A 21,081-nucleotide genomic window follows, 5' to 3' on the forward strand; every position below is an offset into this window, starting at 1 on the left:
CCCCCACCTTTTTTTAACCATGTTGTCCGGTAACATCAGGAGGAACCAGTCAATGTCATTAAATTTTCAAAAATGTTTAATAGTATCATATACAAAGTCACATAGATCCCTGCTTCTTATAAGTGATCGATTAGGAATATCTAGTGCAGTTATTTTTCATATCTCTGTAAACATTTCATGCCATGGACTTTCTGCTGTTGGATATAACACCATTAGCACCTTAAGTTTTCTATTAGAATACATTTAAGAGGTACAAATGCAGTTTTGATACATGGATATATTGCATAGTGGTAAAGTTTGGGCTTTTAGTGTAACTATTACCCAAATAGTATACATTGTACCCACAAAATAATTTCTCATCTCTCATTCCCTGAACCCCCCTACCTTTTTGAGTCTCCAAGGGCTATTATTCCAGATTCTATATGTATACATATTATTTAGCTCTCACTTATTAATGAGAGCATGTGTATTGACTTTCTGCTTTTGAGTTATTTTACTTAGGGTAATGGCCTCCAGTTCCATCCATGTTGCCGCAAAAGACATGATTTATTTTTTTTTTATGGCTGAATAGTATTCCATTGTATATCACATGTTCTTTATGCTGTCCTGCATTGAGTGACATTTAGGTTGATTCCACATCTTTGCTATTTTAAATAGTATTGTAATAAACATTGGAGTGCAGGTAACTTTTTTACATAATGATTTCTTTTTCTTTGATTTTTACATAATGATTTCTTTTTCTTCTTAGAGATTTAATCTAAGAGATTAAAATCTCTTTTAATTGAATGGTATTGAATGAGTTCTATTTTTAGTTCTTAGAAAAATCTCCATACTGTTTTCCATAGAGGTTGTGCTAATTTACATTCCTACCAACAGTTGATAAGCATTCTCTTGTCTCTGCATCCTCAACAACATCTATTATTTTTTTGCTTTTTAATAATACTCATTCTGACTGGTATAAAATGATACCTCATTGTACTTTTAATTGCATTTCTCTGATGCTTAATGATGTCGAACATTTTAAAAATGTGTTTATTTGCCATTTGTAATGTTCTCTCTTAAAAAATATTTATTCATGTCCTTTGCCTATTTTAATGGGGTTATTTATTTTGTTGTGGTTGTTGTTTGAGTTCCTTATAAATTTTGGATATTGGATATTTACCTTTTTGTGACATTTTTGTAAAAGTTGGATAAAGTTTGGATATTAGTCCCCTGTCCGATAAATACTTTGCAGGTATTTTCTCCCATTCCACATGTTGTCTGTTCATTGTGTCGATTATTTCTTTTGCTGTGTGGAAGCTTTTTAGTTTAATTAAGTCCCATAGATTTATTTTTGTTTTTGTTGCTAATACTTTTCATGCCTTAGTCATTAATTATTTGCCTAGACCAATGTCCAAAGGAGGTTTTCATAGTTTTTCTTATAGTATTTTTATAGTTTTAAGTCTTACATTTAAGTCTTTAATCCATCTTGAATTGACTTTTGTGCATGCCAAGAGATAGGAGTCTAGTTTCATTCTTCTGCAGGTGGCAATACAATATTACCAGTACCCATTTATCAAAAGCAGTGTCCTCTTCCCAGTGTATGTGTAGTTGGCTGGAGATAGATGGCTTTATTTCTAGGTTCTCTATTCTTTCATTGATGTTAGGTGTCTATTTTTAAACCAGTACTGTGCTGTTTTGGTTAATATAGCCTTGTAGTATGTGTAATTTGATGCCAGATAATTTGATATCTCCAGCTTTGTTCTTTTTGCTTAGAACTGCTTTGGCTATCTGGGCTCCTTTAGGTACACTATGAGTTTTAGGATTGCTTTATCTGGTTCTATGAAAAATAATGTCAGTATTTTGATAGGGATTGCATTGAATCTGTAGCTTGCTTTGGGCAGTGTGATCACTTTAACAGTATTAATTCTTCTGCTCCATGAGTATGGGATGTTTTTTCATGTGTTTATATCATCCATATATTTTTCACCAGTGTTTTGCAGTTTTTCTAGTAGAAATATTTCATCTCCTTGGTTAAATGTATTCCTAGATATTTTATTTTTTTGTAGTTATTATAAATGGGATTGCCTCCTTGATTTGTTTCTCAGCTTAGTCATTCTTGGTGTATAAAATTACTACTAGTATTTAAAAAATATTTTAATTTCAATCTTGGTGGTTACATGATAGGTTTATATATTTATGGAGTACATGAGATACTTCTTTCCTTCAGTGGATTGTCTCTTCACTTTTGTATTAGTCCATTTTCACCCTGCGGATAAAGACATACCAGAGACTTGGAAATTTACAAAAGAAAGAGCTTTAATGGACTTACACTTCCACATGGTTGGGGAAGCCTCACAACCATGGTGGAATATAGGAGGAGCAAGTCATGTCTTGCTATGGGACAATAGGAAAGATTTGCTAAGTGTGCATATAGCAAATCTTTCCTATTTCAAATCTTTTCTCTTGTGAATAATGCTGCAATATACATGGGAGTGCAGATATCATTTTGATATACTAATTTCGTTACTTTTGGGTATATACCTAGCAGTGGGGTATACCACTGCTAGCTATATGGTAGCTCTATTTGTAGTTTTTTTGAAGAACCTCCATACTGTTCCCATAGTGCCCATAAATTAATGTATATTCCCACAAACAGTATATGAAGTTTCCATTTTTTCCACATCCTTGCCAGCATTTGTTATTGCCTGTCTTTTAGATAAAAGCCATTTTTACTGGGGTGAGACGACACCTCATTGTAGTTTTAATTTGCATTTCTCTGATGATCAATAAATTTGAGCAAATTTTCATAAACCTGTTGGTCATTTGTATGTCTTCTTTTGAGAAATGTCTATTCAGGTCTTTTGCCCATTTTTAATTGGATTATTAGCTTTTTTAAAAAGTAGTGTTGTTTAAGCTCCTTCTGTATTTTGGTTCTTAATCTCTTGTCATATGGATAGTGTGCAAATATTTTCTCTCCTTCAGTGGGTGTCTTTTCACTTTTTTTATTAGTCTGTTTTTCACCCTGTTGATAAAGACATACCTGAGACTTGGTAATTTACAAAAGAAGGAGTTTTAATGGACTTACATGTCCACATGTCTGGGGAACCCTCACAACCATGGTGGAAGGCAAGGAGGAGCAAGTCACATCTTACATGGCAGCAGGCAGGGGGAGAGAGCTCGTGTAGGGCAACTACCATTTTTAAAACTATCAGATCTCATGAGACTTACTCACTATTACAAGAGAAAGACCTGCCCCCATGATTCAATTATCTCCCACTGGCTCCCTCTCACAACATATGAGAATTATGGGAGCTACAAGATGAGATTTGGGTGGGGTCACAGAGCCAAACCATATCATTCTGCCCCAGCCCCCCGCAAATCTCATGTCCTCGCATTTTAAAACCAATCATGCCTTTCCAGCAGTCCCCCAAAGTCTTAATTCATTTCAGCATTAACTCAAAAGTCCACAGTCCAAAGTGTCATCTGAGACAGGGCAAGTCCTTTCTACCTATCAGACTGTAAAATCAAAAGCAAGTTAGTTACTTCCTAGATACAATGGGGGTACAGGCATTGGGTAAATACAGCCATTCCAAATGGGAGAAATTGGCCAAAACAAAGGTACTATGGGAAAGTAAGTCCAACATCCACCAGGGCAGTCAAATCCTAAAGCTCCAAAATGATCTCCTTTGACTCCATGTCTTACACCAGGTCATGCTGATGCAAGAGGTGGGCTCCCATGGCCTTGGGCAGCTCTGCCTCTGTGGCTTTGCATGGGATAGCCCCCTTCCTGGCTGCTGTCATGGGCTGGCATTGAGTGCATGTGATTTTTCTAGGCACACAGTGCAAGCTATCAGTGCATCTACCATTCTGGTGTCTGGAGGATGGTGGCCCTCTTCTCACATCTCCACTAGGTGGTGCTTCAGTAGGGACTCTGTGTGAGGGCTTTGACTTCACATTTCTCTTCTGCACTGCCCTAGTGCAGTGCCCCTGAGTGCTGTGCCCCTGCAGCAAACTTTTGCCTGGGCATCCAGGCATTTCCATATATACTCTGAAATCTAGGCAGAGGTTCCCAAACCTCAATTCTTCACTTCTGTGCACCTGCAGGCTCAATACCACATGGAAGCTGCCAAGGCCTGGAGCTTCCACCCTCTGAAGCAACAGCCTGAGCTATATCTTGGCCACCTTGGTCATGGCTGGAGCAGTTGGGATGCAGGGCATGAAGTCCCTAGACTGCACACAGCAGAGGAACCCTGGGCCTGGCCCATGAAACCATTTTTTCTTCCTAAGTCTCCAGGCCTGTGATGGCAGGGGCTGCCACAGAAGTCTCTGACATGCCCTGGAGACATTTTTTTCCATTGTCTTGGGCATTAACATTCAGCTCCTCATTACTTATGCAGATTTCTGCAGCTGGCTTGAATTTCTCCTCAGAAAGTGGGATTTTTTTTTTGGAAGCAGCTTTACATTTTGAGTCTTCCCATGCAAAGCCTTTAAATATCATTGCATATAAAGACTAACTGCAAAATAATGCAAGGATAATTAAAAGCCTGTTTATAGTACACTGATACTTTGTCATGTGGAATTCCAATCTGTGACTGACTGCCAGGTACCCTGATCAAACAATGTACACACAAATCAGACAGCTTTTTACTGAGACAGTCAGTATCCATAGTGATTCCATAATGATGCCTGTCTCATTTCTGGAACACTCTGCCATATTGTCATTTGGGAATATCAGAGTCAACCTGCACCATTCATAAGCACTTCCCTTCTGAAAAATGTAGTGTACAATAATGGCAAATTCTGACTTCATTTGGTTCTTGTGTATGAAAGGCATTTTTTGGGTTTCTCACCAACTTGAACATCTCTGGTTTAGAATACAGTGAATCTTTGGACAAAAGCTTTCCCTGGAATCCCAGCATTTTGGGAGGCCGAGATGGGCGGATCACGAGGTCAGGAGATCGAGACCATCCTGGCTAACCCGGTGAAACCCCTTCTCTACTAAAAAATACAAAAAACTAGCCGGGCAAGGCGGCGAGCGCCTGTAGTCCCAGCTACTCGGGAGGCTGAGGCAGGAGAATGGTGTGAAGCCGGGAGGCGGAGCTTGCAGTGAGCTGAGATCCGGCCACTGCACTCCAGCCTGGGCGACAGAGTGAGACTCCGTCTCAAAAAAAAAAAAAAAAATAGCTTTCCCTGGATCCACTACATTTGTTTGATTTATTTTTTGTAAGTTCTATAATGTAACACTAATGGGCATTCAAGGCTAAAGGTCCTGAATGTTGATTATCTCCACATTTCCCTACTGTTTGGCTGCAGGGATGGATGACCTAGAGCTTGGTGGTTCCATGGTAATTTCCCATCAGTATAAACTCTCTGAGGGTGTCTGAGAGGCGTGCCATGTGAAAAGACTTGTGTATGAATATATGTTTCTCATGTATATGATTGGGTGAAATCTAGAAAGGGATGAGCTGTGGCTTAAGGTCTTCCTATGTCCCCAGCACATGTGGTGTGGGTTTATCCAATGTGAGTTCTCTGGTGCTTGGTAATGGAGGTGCTGTGTATAAAGGCCTTTCCACAGTACCTGCATGCATATGGCTTCTCTCCTGTGTGGATCCTTCAGTGCTGAGTGAGGTGGGTGCTCTGCCTAAAGGACTTTCCACAATCGTGACACTCGTAAGGCTTTTCCCCAGTGTGTGTCCTTTTGTGCTGGCTGAGGAAGGAGCTGTGGTTGAAGGATTTCCCACACCTATTACACCTGTAGGGCTTTTTCTTGGTGTGAATCCTCTGGTGTTCGATGAGAAGGGAGATCTGGCTGAAGGCTCTGCCATACTCGTTACATCAATAGGGTTTCTCTCCTGTGTGGATCCTCTGATGCTGAATGAGGGGAGCAAGCCGGCTGAAGGCTCTGCCACACTGGTTGCATTCGTAGGGCTTCTCCCCAGTGTAGTTTCGCTGATGTTTGGTGAGGGATGAGCTGTGGCTGAATGCCTTGCTGCAGTCATTGCATTCGTAGGGCTTCTCCCGTCTGTGGATTCACTGGTGTTGAGTGAGGTGTGTGCTCTGCTGGAAGGCCTTCCCACATTGACTGCACTCAGACAGCTTCTCTCCTGTGTGCATCTGCTTGTGCTGGCTGAGTGAGGAGCTGTGGCTGAAGGTTTTCCCACACTGGTTGCATCTGTAGGGCTTCTCTCCTGTGTGAATCCTCCAATGCTTGGTCAGGAGTGTGCTCTGGCTGAAGGCTTTCCCACACTCACTGCACTTATAGGGCTTTTCTCCTATGTGGGTCCTCCAGTGCTGAATCAGTGGTGTGATCTTGGTGAAGGCTTTTCCACACTCATGGCTCTTGCAGGGCTTCTCCCCTGTGTGGATTTGCTGGTGTTTGGTCAAGGACTAGCTGTGGCTGAAGGCCTTGACATACTCACCACACTGATAGGGTTTCTCCTCATTGTGGATTCACAGGTGCTAGGTGAGGTGGATGGTTTGCTGGAAGGCTTTCACACACTTGCTGCACTTGTAGGGCTTCTCGCCTGTGTGAGTTCACTCGTGTTGGCTAAAGGAGGACCTAAAACTGAAGGGTTTCCCACATTCGCTGCACTCATAGGGCTTCTCACCTGTGTGAGTTATCTGGTGCTGGATCAGCGGGGCAATTTGTTTGAAGGTCCTCCCACACTGAGTGCGTTTATAGGGTTTCCGCCCAGTGTGGATTCTCTGGTGTTTGGTAAGTGCTGAGCCGTTTTGGAAGCCTTTTCTGTATTCGTGACATTCATAAGGTCTCTCTCCTGTGTGCGTACAGTGGTGTTCGATAAGTGCTGAGCTGTGACTAAAGGCCTTTCCGCATTCCTGACATTTGTGGGGTTTCTCTTTTACATAGGTTTTCTGTAGAACATTTAGGTCTGACTTCTCCCTTTTTCCATGTGTTCCCCATGTGTGGGGGCCTCGTCGTTCAGGAGTCATTGTTTGATGTGGGAAATCAGGGTTCAGACTTACGTTTTTCCTAAACCCATTCCTCTGCTACTGCTCCTGAACAGGCATCTTCATAGGCATGAAGGCCGCCAGCACTGCCAGGCTCTCTAGGCTCTCACAATTCCATTCCCAGTGGCTCACAGTGTCCTCACCCCTGCAGTACCACAGACCATCCTACAGAAATCTTTCTACCAAGATGACACTGTTGGATATTTCTTCAGAGATACCTTGCTTTAGAACTGACAGTTTGACTTTGGGTCTAGTTTCCAAGTCTGAAAGAAGCAAAAACTGGAAATGTCCCTTAGTCTCTGTTCCAGGGCAAAAGAGTTTGTGGTGAGATGGGAAGAGGAAGGATTAAAATAATGATTTTGAAAGTTCAAGGTACAAGTGGCTTTGACTATTTAAAAATATAGTTTTGCAAACCAGGAAAGGAAGAGACAGAGGGAGAAACAGAATAAGGAAGAGGAAAGTAAGGAATAAGGAAAGGAAGAGGAAAGAACAGAATAAGGAAAGGAAGGGGAGAGGAAGGAAAAAACAGTTGGCACAAGGAGTATGGGTAGAGTCTGTGAGGGGAGCATAGAGGAGGGTGCAGCGGGGATGCCCAGGAGAGAGCATTCAGATGCATGGATGCACTGGACTTGGAAGGAGCAATGTGGGAACCAGGCCCCAGCTACAGTGGCCTCTGTGATGCCAGGTGGCAACAAAGAAAAAGGTGCTGCATGGGTGAAGTCTGCTGACACCCAACTTCTTCCTGGCAGCATATGCTGTTGTGCCACCTCACTCTAGATGTAAAGGAACCTATCTGCTCCCCACAAACAGGAATAGCTGCAACATGCATCACTAGGAGGAAGATAAATGACCCATGGTGTATTAGAGTACTTTGATCTGCCTTATTTTGTCTGTTTCACTAACTGGGAACTCCCTGAGGGTAGGGGTTTCTGTCCACCTTGCTCACCACTGTATCTATAACCCATAGCAAGACTTCAATATACATGCTTAATGAATGAACAAATGCACTCCCTCCTCCTGCTTCCTGGCAGGACTCCCTTTTTGCCCTGGGTACCCAGCCGTCTCTGCACAGCCATGACCTGGGTGCATGCTGCCCCTACCCTGACCCCACAGTGGCCTAGAGGTGTGAGGTGGGTACCTTCCCCATATTGTTATGCTTCAGTGAAAAGTTCAATTTAAAAAAAAAGTTAAACCAGGGGTGACTGGCAGAATAGTGGCTTTCCAGGATGCCCACATCCTAACCCCAGAACCTATATGTTTCCAATTATATGGGAGGGAGGAATTAACATTGCTAATCAGCTGACATTAAGAGAGAAATTATACTGGATTTTCTGAGTGGACTTGTGTAATCACAAAGGTCCTTAAATGTGGAAAAGAGGCAGAAGGGTCAGAGTCAGAGTGAATAAGATGTGAGACTTGACAAGCCCTCGCTGACTGTGAAGATGGACAAGGCTATAGCCAAGGAATGTGGGTGCCTCTAGAAGCTGAAAAATGCAAATAGATGGATTCTTAGCCAGGCACAGAGCCTCATGCCTGTAATCTCAACAGCTAAACTGAAAGGCCTTGGAAAGCACAGTTGAAGAAATATGAACTGGGCTTATTGAAACCTGTTTGCATGCCTCTTCAACTGCTCTTTTCAAGTAATCTGAGAAACAGCTTTGAAGGGGACTTCTGATGCACGTAAACCACCCTCTTATGCTTTAGTAGTAAAATAACCACAAGAGGAGACACATCTTGTTATTAAATATGGTTGAGTTTTTTTTTTTAAATAGCAATTTAAGATACTACTGGAATGATTATAGTATGTATATATATTAGTGTAAATTCTAAGACATAATTTTTCTACTGATAACCAGAAAATGATAATTTTCAATTAGAATTTACTTTTTACTTACTATTATTGTTGCTTCCCATTTGTAAATAACACTGGAATAATTATATTAACTAGCAAACTAGAATGTTGTCTGTGTTTTTATTCTTCATGCTCCATAAGATAATATTTTGATAATATACTTCAGCATTGAAAAATCTATACAAATTATGGGTTATCATATAGCTTTCAAATTGAGTTGGCATCTGAAGGTTTAGGAATATCTTGTGCAGGTCATTTGACTATTTGCAATTAATTCCATTTTCCACCTTTACTCTGTAGTGTTAGGGACTAAATTCTGAAAATTGCATTTCCCAGCCTTCCTTGTCAACTGACTTCTAGCTATCTCAGCTAAGAGGACCCTCTTGCAGGAGTATATAGGGCAGGAAGAAGGAAGAAGACTAGGTATTTCTTTTTCTTTCTCTTTTGGGTGGCATCTTCAGCAGTGGCTACACCTACATTCATGGTTTTGCCAAACAATTCCTTTCTTGTGATATCATCATTGTTGGATAGCCTGAGCTCTCAGGATATCAATAGCATTTGTCTTTGCCTTCTGTCTATGAGTACAGTAGACACTTCTTACTGTTGTTAATCTCTGTGTTGCCCCACTCTTTCTTACTTTTTCCCAGTCTCCCCTGTTTGGCCTTTTGGCTTTCCCACTAGTTGAGCAACTAGTTTTCTATAGTAAATTCCTTTTATTGAACTACCTGGCATGAGCTCTTTCACTGACCCGTTTTTGATTCATTCTTGAATGCTAAGGGCAAGAAACCTTTCTCATTGATTCCCTGGGGTTACTGTAAATGATGGGGTTGGATCCTCACTCACCACCTCCTGCTTCCAATAGCTCAGGGCTATAGTAGTTGGCATGATTTGCTGAACCATAGGAGAAGCTGTTTTTTTGTTTGTTTTGAGACAGAGTCTCACTCTGTCACCCAGGCTGCAGTGCAGTGTCGCTCAGGCTGGAGTGCAGTGGCGTGATCTCAGCTCGCTGCAAGCTCTGCCTCTCGGGTTCATGCCATTCTCCTGTCTCTGCCTCCCGAGTAGCTGGGATTACAGGTGCCTTCCACCACACTCAGCTAATTTTTTGTATTTTTAGTAGAGACGGGATTTCACTGTGTTAGCCAGGATGGTCCAATCTCCTGACCTTGTGATCCACCTACCTTGGCCTCCCAAAGTGCTAGGATTACAGGTGTGAGCCACTGCGCCTGGCCAGGAGAAGCTCTGTTTTAATGGTCATAGTTGACACTAGTGGCTCAATGTGTTGCCAACCTTGCAATTTCCTTACCTAGGTCATGCTTAATTATTTCATACCACCTTGGTGAATCATGTTCGTGACCAGTTTTTAACATTTTAAAATGGAGTTTATGTATACAGACTTAAGGGCTACACAGATTTTGGAAGGAGGATTCTGATCCCCTCACAGTATAAACAAAGCCACCACAAGTTCGAACTGGTCGGGCCAATCGCAGCTCAGCAAAGCAGCTACAGCCAGACTGCATCTCTAGAATCCTCCTTTCTGGGCAGCGCATCTCTGAAAGAAAGGCAGAAGTCCCAGTTAGGGGCTTATAGATAAAACTCCCATCTCCCTTGGACAGAGCACCTGGGGGAAGGGGCGGCTGTGGGCGCAGCTTCAGCAGACTTAAACGTTCCTGCCTGCAGGTTCTGAAGAGAGCAGTGGATTCACCAGCACAGCACTTGAGCTCTGCTAAGGGGCAGACTGCCTCCTCAAATAAGTTCCTGACCCCTGTGACTCCTGATGGGGAGACACCTCCCATCAGGGGTCAACAGACACCTCATATAGGAGAGCTCCATCTGGCATTTGGCAGGTGCCTCTCTGGGACGAAGCTTCCAGAGGAAAGAGCAAACAGCAATCTTAGCTGTTCTGCAGCCTCCGCTGGTGATACTCAGGCAAACGGGTCTGGAGTGGACCTCCAGCAGACTCCAGCAGACCTACAGCAGAGGGGCCTGACTTAAAAGGAAAACTAACAAACAGAAAGGAATAGCATCAACATAAACAAAAAGGATGTCCACACAACAGCTCCATCTAAAGGTCACCAATGTCGAAGACCAAAGGTAAATAAATACACAAAGATGAGGAAAAACCAGCATAAAAAGGCTAAAAATTCCAAAAACCAGAACACCTCTTCTCCTCCAAAGGATCACAACTCCTCACCATCAAGGGAACAAAACTAGACAGAGAATGAGTTTGATGAATTGACAGAAGTAGGCTTCAGAAGGTATGTAATAACAAACTCCTCCGAGCTAAAGGAGCATGTTCTAACCCAATGCAAGGAAGCTAAGAATCTTGCAAAAAGGATAGAGGAATTGCTAAGTAGAATAATTAATTTAGAGAAGAACATAAATGACCTGGTGGAACTGAAAAACACAGGATGAGAACTCTGTGAAGCATACTTCAGTGTCAATAGCTGAACAGATCAAGTGGAAGAAGGAATATCAGAGATTGAAGATCAACTTAATGAAATAAAAAAGCATGAAGACAATATTAGAGAAAAAGAATGAAAAGGAATGAACAAAGCCTCCAAGAAGCATGGGGCTATGTGAAAACATCAAACCTATGTTTGATTGGTGTACCTGAAAGTGATGGGGAGAATGGAACCAAGTTGGAAAACACACTTCAGGATATTATCCAGGAGAAATTCCCAACCTAGCAAGACAGGCCAACATTCAAATTAGGAAATACAGAGAACACCACAAAGATACCCCTCAAGAAGAGCAACCCCAAGACACATAATCATCAGATTTACCAAGGTTGAAATGAAGGAAAAAATGTTAAGGGCAGCCAGAGAGAAAGGTTGGGTTACCCACAAAGGGAAGCCCATCAGACTAACAGTGGATCTCTCTGCAGAAATCCTACAAGCCAGAACCAGAAGAGAGTGGGGACCAATATTCATCATTCTTAAAGAAAAGAATTTTTAACCCAGAATTTCATATCCAGTCAAACTAAGCTTCATAAGTGGAGGAGAAATAAAATCCTCTACAGATAAGCAAATGCTGAGAAATTTTGTCACCACCAGGCCTGCCTTACAAGAGCTCCTGAAGGAAGCACTAAATATGGAAAGGAAAAACCGGTACCAGCTACTGCAAAAACATACCGAATTGTAAAGACAATTGGCACTATGAAGAAACTGCATCAACTAACGAGCAAAATAACCAGGTAGCATCATAATGACAGGATCAACCTCATACATAACAATGTTAACCTTAAGTGTAAATGGGCTAAATGTCTCAATTAAAAGACACAGACTGGAAAGTTGGATAAAGAGTCAAGACCCATCAGTGTGCTGTATTCGGGAGACCCATCTCACCTGCAAAGACACACATAGGCTCAAAATAAAGGGATGGAGGAATATTTACAAGAAACTGGATAGGAAAAAAAAGCAGGGGTTGTAATCCTAGTCTCTGATAAAACAGACTTTAAACCAACAATGATCAAAAAAGACAGAGAAGGGTAATACATAATGGTAAAGGGATCAATGAGATAAGAAGAGCTAACTATCCTAAATATATATGCACCCAATACAGGAGCACCCAGATTCATGAAGCAAGTTCTTAGAGACCTACAAAGAGACGTAGCCTCACACACAATAATAATGGGAGCCTTTAACACCTCACTGTCAACATTAGACAGATCAACAGACAGAAAATTAACAAGGATATTCAGGACTTGAACTCAACTCTTGACCAAGTGGACCTAATAGACATCAGCAGAACTCTCCACCCCAAATCAACAACAAAATATACATTCTTCTCATCTCCATATCACACTTGTTATAAAATTGACCACATAATTGGAAGTAAAACATTCCTCAGCAAATGCAAAAGAATGGAAATTATAACAAACATTCTCTCAAACCACAGTGTAATCAAATTAGAACTCAGGATTAAGAAACTCACTAAAAACTGCACAACTACATGGAAACTGAACAACCTGTTCATGAATGACTGCTGGGTAAACAATGAAATTAAGGCAGAAATAAATAAGTTCTTTGAAAGCAATGAGAACAAAGAGATAATGTACCAGAATCTCCGAGACACAGCTAAAGCAGCGTTTAGAGGGAAATTTATACCACTAAATGCCCACAGAAGAAAGTGGGAAAGATCTAAAATTAACACCTAACATAACAATTAAAAGAACTAGAGAATCAAGAGAAAATGAATTTAAAAGCTAACAGAAGACAAGAAATAACTAAGATCAGAGCAGAACTGAAGGAGATTGAGAAACAAAACACCCTTCAATGAATCCAGGAACTGGTTTTTTGAAAAGATTAACAGAAAGGATAGACGTCTATCCAGACTAATGAAGAAAAGTGAGAAGAATCAAATAGACACAATAATAAGTGATAAAGGGGATATCACCACTGATCCCACAGAAATACAAACTACCGTCTGAGAATACAATAAACACTTATATGCAAATAAACTAGAAAATCTAGAAGAAATGGATAAATTCCTGGACACATACACCCTCCCAAGACTAAACCAGGAGAGAGTCGAATCCCTGAAGAGACCAATAAGAAGTTCTGAAGTTGAGGCAGTAATTAATAACATACCAACCAAAAAAAGCCTAGGAACAGACAGATTCACAGCCAAATTCTACCAGAGGTACAAAGAGGAGCTGGTACTATTCCTTCTGAAACTATTCCAAACAATAGAAAAAGAAGGACTCATCCCTAACTCATTTTATGAGGCCAAATATTGGCTGATACCAAAACCTGGCAGAGACACAACAAAGAAAATTTCAGGCCAATATCCCTGATGAACATCGATCCGAAAATCCTCAATAAAATCCTAGCAAACTGAATCCAGCAGCACATCAAAAAGCTTATCTGCCACGATCTAGTCGGCTTCATCCCTGGGATGCAAGGCTGGTTCAACATATGCAAATTAATAAATGTAATTAATCACATAAACAGAACCAATGACAACAACCACAATTATCTCAATAGATGCAGAAAAGGCCTTCGATAAAATTCAACACTGCTTCATGCTAAAAACTCTGAGTAAACCAGGTATTGATGGAACGTATATCAAAATAATAAGAGCTATTTATGACAAACCCACAGCCAATATCATACTGAATGGGCAAATGCTGGAAGCATTCGCTTTGAAACCAGTACAAGACAAGGATGCCTTCTCTTACCACTCCTATTCAGCATATTATTGGAAGTTCTGGCCAAGGCAGTTAGGCAAGAGAAAGAAATAACGGGTATTCAAATAGGAAGAGAGGAAGTCTAATTGTATCTATTTGCATGTGACATGATTGTATATTTAGAAAACCCCATTGTGTCAGCCCCAAGTCTCCTTAGTTTGCTGAAGCAACTTCAGCAAAGTCTCAGGATACAAAATCCATGTCCAAAAATCACAAGCATTCCTATACACCAATAATAGAGAGCGAGCCAAATCATAAGTGAACTCCCATTCACAATTGCTACAAAGAGAATAAAATACCTAGGAATACAACTTACAAGGGATATGAAGGACCTGTTCAGGGAGAACTACAAACCACTGCTCAAGGAAATAAGAGAGAACACATGGGAAAACATTTCATGCTTATGGATAGGAGGAATCAGTATTGTGAAAATGGCCATACTGCCCAAAGTAATTTATAGATTCAGTGCTATCCCCATCAAGCTACCATTGACTTTCTTGACAGAATTAGAAAAAACTACTTTAAATTTCATATGGAATCAAAAAAGAGCTCGCATAGCCAAGACAATCCTAAGCAAAAAGAACAAAGCTGGAGGCATCAAGCTACTTGACTTCAAACTATCTGACAAGGCTACAGTAACCAAAACAGCATGGTACTGGTACCAAAACATATATATATAGACCGATGGAACAGAACAGAGGCCTCAGAAATCACACTACACATCTACAACCATCTGATTTTTGACAAACCTGAGAAAAACAAGCAATGGGGAAAGGATTCTGCATTTAATAAATGGTGTTGGGAAAACTGGCTAGCCATATGCAGAAAACTGAAACTGGACCCCTTCCTTATACCTTATACAAAAATTGACTCAAGAAGGATTAAAGACTTAAATGTAAGACATAAAACCATACAAACCCTAGAAGAAAATCTAGGCAATACCATTCAGGACATAGACACGGGCAAAGACTTCATGACTAAAACACCAAAAGCAATGGCAACAAAAGCCAAGATTGACAAATGGGATCTATTTAAAGTAAAGAGCTTCTGCACAGCAAAAGAAACTATCATCAGAGTGAACAGGCAACCTACAAAATTGGAAAAAAATTTTGCTTTCTATCCATCTGATAAAGAATCTACAAAGAACTTAAACAAATTTACAAGAAAAAACAAAGAACCCTATCAAGAAGTGGGTGAAGGATATGAATGGACACCTCTTAAAAAGAGACATTTATGCAGCCAACTAATATATGAAAAAAAGCTTATCACCACTGGTCATTAGAGAAATGCAAATCAAAAACATTATGAGATACCATGTCATGCCAGTTAGAATGGTGATCATTAAAAAGTCTGGAGATAACATGCTGGAGAGGACATGGAGAAATAGGAACGCTTTTACACTGTTGGTGGGAGTGTAAATTAGTTCAACCATTGTGGAAGACAGTGTGGTGATTCCTCAGGAATCTAGAACCAGAAATATCACTGAACCCAGTAATCCCACTACTGGGTATATACCCAAAGGATTATAAGTCATTCTGCTGTAAAGACACATGCACACATATGTTTATTGCAACACTGTTCACAATAGCAAAGACTTGGAACTAACCCAAATGCCCATTAATGATAGACTGGATAAAGAAAACGTGGCACATATCCACTGTGGAATACTATGCAGCCATAAAAAGTGATGAATTCATGTCCTTTGCAGGGATGTGGATGAAGCTGGAAACCATCATTCTTAGCACACTGACACAGGAAGAGAAAAGCAAACACTGCATCTTTTCACTCATTAGTGGGAGTTGAACAATGAGAACACATGGACACAGGGAGAGGATTGTAACACACCAGAGCCTGTTGGGGGAGTGGGGGCCTAGGGGAGGGATGGCATTGGAAGAAATACCTAATATACACGATGGGTTGATGGGTACATGAAACCACCATGGCACATGCATAACTGTGTAACAAACCTGCACGTTCTGCACATGTTTTCCAGAACTTAAATAATAATAATAATAAACAAGATTTAATTATGTGTGAGATGATTTTGGAAAGATTTCCAGTAAAAATGGAAATGTCACTATATAGCATTACATCTTTATTTTTATAGTCTGATTTGTATCCTTGCCACTCCAGCAAGGTTGTTCTTTGAAGGGTTGCCAGGGGCATACTGATGTAATTTGATAGTTTTGTCTTAGCTTTTGATTCCTGTGCAACCTGACATTTCTAATGATTGCTCTTACTATCTGATACTGTCTTCCCCTGGCAACTGTGATTACAACATCTTCATTCTCTCCCTGTCTCGGACTGATATATCTTGTTTTCCTCCGCACATGACCTATAAGGCATTTTCCAAGGTTCAACTTACCTATCTTTAATCTTTATAAATATTGAGTACATATCTAATAACTCATAATCCATCCATCTACCTATCCATACATCCATAAAGAATTATTATTGTGCTTATTAAATATCCTGAATCCATTAATTTATTTTTCTGTCTGCCTCTCTTATTTAAGCAATTAACATATGTTGCTCTGGCTTCCTTTCACTCAAGTTTCTTCTCCCTCATTATCTATTCTTTACATAGTACCCAGAAAGATTCTTTAAAATTCAAATCACATCTCATTCTTTCCCTACTTAATACCTTCATTGGCTTCCCATCAGAGTTAGAATATAATGCCGACTTCTTATCCTGACTACAAAGTGATCAGTGACTACTTGGTCTGACCCTTGACTACTTTTCTGACTTCAGCTCATGACATTCTTACTCTTCCCAATAATGCTGTAGCCATAGTGACTTTCTGCCTGTTCCCAGAGCAGGCCATATTTGTTCTTTAGGCTGTTTGATTCAGCCAATTTTTTTTTTTCTAGAATTCTGACCACCCCCTACACCATCTTTACTTTTTGGTATTCAGATTTCAGGTTAAATATTGCTTCCTCAGAGATACCTTCTGTGATGATCCAAAGCAGCTACCCAGTTTCTCTATTATAGCATTTTGTTTTCATATGCTACTTGCTTTTTTGTTTATCTGCCTTTCTTATGATAAAAATAGTTACTTTGACTATTTGCTCTATCTCCAGAGCCTAACGTAGAGTAGGCATTCAATAATTATTTGTTAAATGGGTGAATGCAATTATGTGCAGATACTGAAGGTACAAAGATAATAGTAGTAATGACTTTTTTTTACTGCGTTGGTTATTAGCCTTTCTTAGGTAACAGGCATCTGTTCATAAGAATCTAATGAAAGCTATGAACTCTCTTCCAATAAAAATACAATTATGCCCATATTATAACATTTTGTCTAAACATTAGAAGCTTGTTTGATTTATTGAGTACTTACTCTTTGTTAGACACTTTACTAGTGTCCCCCCTCCTCCTTTAGAAACGATGAAATACAGTTTCATTAAGTATCTCTACATAATTAAGCCCTAGTAAAATGCTTCTCAGAGCTATATGTGGTCAAGAACCAACTTTATTTCTCCCCAGTCTGTCATGGCTCTCTATGTAATCCTACTGTGCATGACTTGTATGATGCTCATGCCATGTGCAATTTGCCACATAAGTTTGCCAACATTTAAATTTATTTACACTCTATTCAACTAGATAAGTACACCAATTATGAGTTTGGATGTCAAATGACTGTAAAAGTATCATACTGTACTTACTTGGGAGCAATGTATAACAAACGAATTTGCAGACCAGCATCAATTTATGGACCAAATTTTGAATAACACTGCCTTGGAAAGTATCATCAGCCTTGAACTCTCTTCAAGGTAGTGATTCTATATTTTAAACTATCTGATTGTGTCCGTAGCTAGATGTGTATTGGTAGTTTAAAATGGACAGCTCCCCAAACCAAACTTCTGTTTTAACTTCAAAACAGAGGAACCCTTTTGACCTTAAAACTTTTTTTAATTTCAAAAATTCTAATAGTTTTCTAGTCATTCTAGAGTCATCTTTTGCTTTTCTTTACCACCCCATCTAATTGCTTATTAAATCTTATTTCTCCATCTTAGTGTTTTTCACTGATTTTTTATTATTTCTCTACTTTTTGGATACTTTTTCCTAGTCCCCCAGCTCCCTGAAATTTCAATGCTACTGATATACTGCATATCTCTTTAGGTGCTGTGATCTTTCAGAGGGCAACGAATCATTGTAATAGTCTAAAATATTTTGCTCCAAATGAAAGCACCCCCATTGAGAATTCATACTCTACCTGTATGATCTTTCTCATTTTATTCTACTAACCAATATCAAATCCGTATTTTTTTTTTTTTTTTTTTTTTTTTTTTTTTGAGACGGAGTCTCGCTCTGTCGCCCAGGCTGGAGTGCAGTGGCCGGATCTCAGCTCATGGCAAGCTCCGCCTCCCGGGTTTACACCATTCTCCTGCCTCAGCCTCCCGATCCGTATTGTTTTTAATGTTAATTATGATACTCTCTTTGTTTGGTATGTTCTTTTTCACATTTTTATTGAAATCTATGCTCAAAGTCTGTACCCAAACTTACTTTCTCCTATGATCTCTGCAGCTGTATATGGCTTTTCCTTCTTCCAGTTTACAATTTCAGTTTTACTAATATTTCTTTTGTGGAACATAGCTTTTCACTGTGCCTGCAAGCATAAACTCCTCGAGGGCAGAAACCATGATTTCTTTTCTTTTCTTGCAATGGCTAGCTCTTAACAGGTGCACAAAACATCCATGGATAAATGAATAAATGACAATTGCTTCAACATAAAATCGTGGGTCCTAAAATAATTGGCAAGTTTACACTCACCCTAAAGCCCTTATTATTTCATGGATGAGTAAAAACAATTTTCTATAGTCTCTTCTCCTGTTTCTGCCTTCTTTGTCTATAGAGGGATAGAGTTATTATATAAGATGATATCATGAAAACCTGATATGGTTCCTTGCTTTGTCATCAACTCATTCTCATATTTAGGTATTAGATATCCTAAAGGAGCTGAGTGTAGATGGATTAACTTGACTCAGTGCCTTCATCTTAGTCTTCGTTTTGTCACTCTGTTCATAATTTACATATCAATCACAGAAGGTTTGTATTTGAAGTGTCCCTTAAATATGGCAGAACATACTTGTTTAAAACAAATGTGTTGCAAGAATGTCTCATAGGGCAGATTTCATTGCCACATTTAGAAGCAAATGCTCATACCCATATGTACTAGTTAATTCCTTCCCAATATGTTTTGCTTGTTTTTTAAAAAAACCTTCCTGTGCACTAAACTTCAATTACAGAGGGTTTTTGTTTTGTATTAATTTTTATAATTTTTCCTGAAGAGTGCTCCAACACAGGAAAAAAACAACTTTTTAAACTTATCAATTTATACAAATATTAAAATTGTTTTAGAATATTATCTAAATTACTTTTCATTTTAAATTTATTAGTATTTAAAGTTATTATATGGAAAATCATGTAGCTAGTGGAATCCTAGCTTTGGAAACAAACAGTTCTGGTTGTGAGTTTTGGTTTTATTATTTACTATCTGGGTGGCCTTGTTTGAGTTATTTAGTATATTCATCAGGGTTCTCCAGAGAAACAGAACCAAAAAGGTTGTGTGTGTGTGTGTGTGTGTGTGTGTGTGTGTGTAGATTTATTTTAAGGAATTGGCTCACATGTTTATGAAAGGTGGCAAGTCCAGAATCTGCAGAGTGGGCCAGCAGGTTAGAGATCCAGGGAAGAGCCAGTGCTGCAGTTGGTCTGAAGGCCATCTGCTGGCAGAATTTCCTGTTATTCAAGGAGGTCAGTCTTTTGTTCTATTCAACCCCTCAACCGATTGGATGAGGTCTACCCACATTATGGAGGGCAATCTGCTTTAATCAAAATCTGTTAATTTAAATGTTAATCTCATCCAAAAACACCATCACAGAGACATCCGGAGTAAAGATTTGATCACGTATCTTGGCACGGTGACCCAGCTAAATTGACACATACAATTACCCATCACATTTAGCCTTTCTAAACTTCTGTTTTCTCATTTTAAAATATGTGGAATAATGAGCTATCTTGTAGAATGGTTGTGAAAATTACATAAGGTAATGTATCAAATGCCTATTACATAGTAGGCACTTGATAAATGTTAACAACATAAATTTTTTTGTCCCGTTCCTCCTCCTTCTTATGTCCTATTCCTTCTTCTTCCTGTTTTCATGGAATTAAAATAAGACCCATGATTGTTTAGTGGATGATGCAGAATATTCATGCATGCTTTAAAATACATCACAGAAGAGGGCATATTATTTAGAAAAACAAAAGAAAATGACAGTTTTTTTTTTAATCAGTAAAGAAGATAGAGTCAGTTAGAACCATTCAGTGTTTTGAAAACCATGTATTGAGTTGCTCACCATATTCTATCTGGGTCTTGCTTAGGAAGCTGTAACAGGTTGGGTGACTTATCAGGGTGGTTACTTACTGGCAGAGCAAATAAGAGAGGCTCTATTATGAGTGGAGAAAAAAAATCTACGGAGTAGTATGGAGTGAAAATCAACAGAAACAAACCAAAAAATAGTAATAGCTCAGATTCAGAAGAGGATGAATCAGATAAGAATCTTCAGTGCATCCTCATTGTTTATGAAATGAAGCCCAAGCATCTTATCATAGCATTTAGCACTTTCCATGACTTTACCCACTACCAACCTTTCCAGACATTTTTCTTAGCCCTCTTTGCCTTAGTTTTAGAGTATATTTACACAGTTTTAGTTCTTCACATATGTGGTGTAATTTTATGCTTCCTTGCTTTAGTTTATATGATTATCTTTGTCTTAAAAGCCATTCCTACCTTTCTTTCTCTGGCTTATTTGCATTTATCCTTCAAGATAGCTCAGTTATCTAACCAGGAAGCCTTCTCTGAAGCCCTAGGTCTGTTTAAGTGAATGGTTTCATTGCTTCTGAAACCATAGGTTTGTTTAAGTGAATAGCTTCTATTGCTTCTAAGCTTTTCATTATCAATCATTTCTTTGTTGATGTGCCTTCCCTTGTGATTCAAATGCCATATCTCATTCATTTGACAAACCGTGAGGCTCAAACACAGAGCTTAGCATTGTTAGTAAACATTTATTAACTGTAATGCAGGAATCT

At 39.5% G+C, this 21,081-nt stretch overlaps 2 protein-coding genes and 1 pseudogene across 14 annotated transcripts in view; 1 reads left to right on the plus strand and 2 right to left on the minus strand.

The window, feature by feature from the left end:
* The window catches only part of LOC107126370 (AGBL carboxypeptidase 4), a 1,456,730-nt gene that overhangs the window by 175,078 nt on the left and 1,260,571 nt on the right, over positions 1-21,081 (plus strand). The gene's annotated exons all lie outside the window — the stretch shown is intronic.
* LOC141409352 (uncharacterized) lies at positions 5,359-6,425 on the minus strand. The gene is made up of 2 exons (XM_074028435.1): positions 6,402-6,425; positions 5,359-6,170 (listed from the first exon to the last, which is right to left on the minus strand). Exons 1-2 carry the CDS (start codon positions 6,423-6,425, stop codon positions 5,466-5,468), a joined length of 729 nt encoding a protein of 242 aa, XP_073884536.1. The 3' UTR covers positions 5,359-5,465.
* On the minus strand, positions 6,517-7,278 carry LOC135968857 (zinc finger protein 135-like; annotated as a pseudogene).

This window comes from Macaca fascicularis, chromosome 1 (genome assembly GCF_037993035.2).
Source record: "Macaca fascicularis isolate 582-1 chromosome 1, T2T-MFA8v1.1".
Lineage (NCBI taxonomy): Eukaryota > Metazoa > Chordata > Mammalia > Primates > Cercopithecidae > Macaca > Macaca fascicularis.